Here is a 2,577-nt window from a genome sequence, read left to right on the forward strand (position 1 = left end):
ATGACGATCACTCTGGACGATGTGCATAATCTTCTGCACATTCCTATTTACGGCCGCATGCTGGAGCACGACGAGGCGATGGATAGGGACCGTTCGATTGATATGATGACCAGGTTGTTGGACATGTCAGATGCTGATGCCAGAGCTCAGGTTAGGGAAGAATCTGCTGGTCATATCAGTTATCCCGCACTGGAGCGGGATTATGAGCAGCACCTGATTGAGGCTAGACGACTTGAGCATCCACAGTCGAGGGAGGAGATGCAGGAGAGAGCCAGGAGGAGGGCGTGCTGTGTGAGGAGTTTCATTCTATATCTCGTCGGTTGTGCGCTGTTCACTAACAAAACGAATAGACACATCGACTTGATATATCTGGATTGCATGGCAGACTTGGGGGCGATTGGGAAGTGGTCATGGGGAGAGATGACCTTAGCCTACCTCTACGATTATCTGGATGATTCTGTTATCTTGAATAACAGAACGATGGTTGGCTCTACGACTCTTTTTATGGTAATATTTATCTTAATTTCTTTATGAATTTATTTTATAAATTTTATTATCATGTTAGACTATTTTATAATGTTTTAGATTTATTGAATATTTAACTCGAATAATTATTTTTGTGTGTATTATTTATTTTGTTGCAGGGATGGATTTTGGAGCATTTGCCAGGTCCTTACCCAAGGAGGCGTAACCCGGAGTGGAACCCGCGGACACCATGTGCTGGGAGATGGCTCACTAGCAAAGGGCATAAGAGTGTGCACCATTACCGCTCACGCGTGGATCGCTTGGAGGTGGATGACGTCAGGTTTTCTACCTATGGTAATCACAGAGACGTGCACCCATTTAATATCTTGTGCACTTACTCGGGATGGCTCATGTGCGGGAAGGAGAGGGTGTACCGTCATCTGCCTGAGCGGGTGAAGAGGCTGTTCTCCTTTGTCCAGGACTTTCCCAGACATCCTTCAACTGTCCCTCCGGTGCCTACACAGATGCTTACCACTGTGTTGATGGACGCTGCGGCATGGTTAGTACCTGCTTGGGAGATGGGTGTGAGACACCATGGCAGCATGTTCCTGGCTACATGACTTGGTATGCCAGAGTCTCTCAACCTCGCATTCTCCCACCTGATGAGGGATCCCCTCCCAGGCCGGCGAACGTGGAGCAGCTCATTGAGGAGGAGCATGCCAGGGAGATGCTTGACACACTGACGATCGTCCGGGATGTGGCGCACATAGCCCGAGATATTGTGGCCAGGCAAGCCGATATGACCAAAGAGGAGATTGTCCAAGAGGTCATGCGGATAGCTAGTACTACTGAGCATGCACTTACTTATCAGATTTCCAGGCGGCGCAGGGGGCAGCAGAGGCAGGGTAGGCAGGACTGATTAGTATTAGGATTTTTTTTATGTATTTTTTGACTATGATGATCATGATGTATTATTATGACATGTTCCATACATTTTCCTATTTCTATGACATATACGTACGTTCGTTTTATATTATTTCTTGCGTTTTAATTTTACCATGTTCCTGTTAAATATTGGATGAATATGTTTAGGTATTATTAGATGAAAATTTTAGAAGAATTTTCAATTGGTTATTTGATAAAAATCTTTGATGAAAATGAAAGGTAAAATTGGATAGGAAAGACACTGGAAGATGGAAATGAGTTCTGAAAAACGATAAGCACGTAGCGGCAGTTAATAACCGCTATCTTCAGCTTCAGCGGTTGTTAACAACCGCTGAGTCCTAGCGGTTGTTAACTGCCGGCGTATCATGGAGCGGTTGTTAACTGCCGCTGGGGGTATTAACGTCATTTACTTGTGTCAATAGGAAGTATTCTATGTCAGAAAAGCAATTTTCAAAACCCTAAGGCAAGAAACAAGCAAAACTAAAAGAAAACACCTCCTCAAAAAGCCGGATATGAGCGACTGGCACACCACAACACATGACAGGTTGCGCCTCCCACTCATATAAGGAGTAGACAGGACTCTTATCCAGGAGCCACTTCCAAGATGAAAGCTTCACCCTATCAACTAAAAGCTCGACAGTCTGAGTCCCTCCCGCAAAAATGATATCATTATGAGAGTTCTTAACAACAAACACAATAGCAAGTCAAACCAAAAGTAAACATAGAGCAACATTCTTACGAGATCTCAACCCCTAAAAACTAAGAAAACTGCCTAGAATATTTGAGTGGGGCACTAACTCCCAACCCAACCACCTATAAATACCATACCAAACTGGCAAAATTGCCTCACAAGAGCAGAACAAATGGTCTGTCGATTCCTCGAAACGTAAGTAGATATGATTGTTGCAACAATGCATTTAACGAGCTATTTGCCAAGGATTTTTTCATGGAACTGGCCCATCAAAACACAAAGTGCATTTAACGATACTGTTTGTGAGGTAATTTTTGAGGAACAAGTCCTTGAAACACGTAAATCATGTAAACGTTGTACCATATAATTGGAGGAATGGATATATGTTCTAGGGTGGTAAGGTGGTTTTAAATCAATTCATTGTTGAGGGCCTCTTAAAAAAAAAATCATTGTTGAGGGCGATTTCTTTATCCTAT

General features: G+C 43.4%; 1 protein-coding gene across 1 annotated transcript; it reads left to right on the forward strand.

Annotated features, from left to right (window-relative positions):
• LOC146900933 (uncharacterized) lies at positions 1 to 1,085 on the forward strand. Its single transcript, XM_085736991.1, has 3 exons — positions 1 to 289; positions 386 to 507; positions 645 to 1,085. Exons 1-3 carry the CDS (start codon positions 1 to 3, stop codon positions 1,083 to 1,085), a joined length of 852 nt encoding a protein of 283 aa, XP_085593117.1.
• The last annotated feature ends 1,492 nt before the right edge of the window (positions 1,086 to 2,577 follow it).

This window comes from Medicago sativa, chromosome 8, assembly GCF_051527215.1.
Source record: "Medicago sativa cultivar Bolivia chromosome 8, Bolivia_mono, whole genome shotgun sequence".
NCBI lineage: Eukaryota > Viridiplantae > Streptophyta > Magnoliopsida > Fabales > Fabaceae > Medicago > Medicago sativa.

Coding starts and splice junctions, on each gene's coding strand:
- LOC146900933 (XM_085736991.1), top strand. CDS start 1: ATGACGATCACTCTGGACGATGTGCATAATCTTCTGCACATTCCTATT. Junction 290..385: donor AGCCAGGAGGAGGGCGTGCT/GTGTGAGGAGTT, acceptor ATTGCATGGCAG/ACTTGGGGGCGATTGGGAAG. Junction 508..644: donor GCTCTACGACTCTTTTTATG/GTAATATTTATC, acceptor ATTTTGTTGCAG/GGATGGATTTTGGAGCATTT.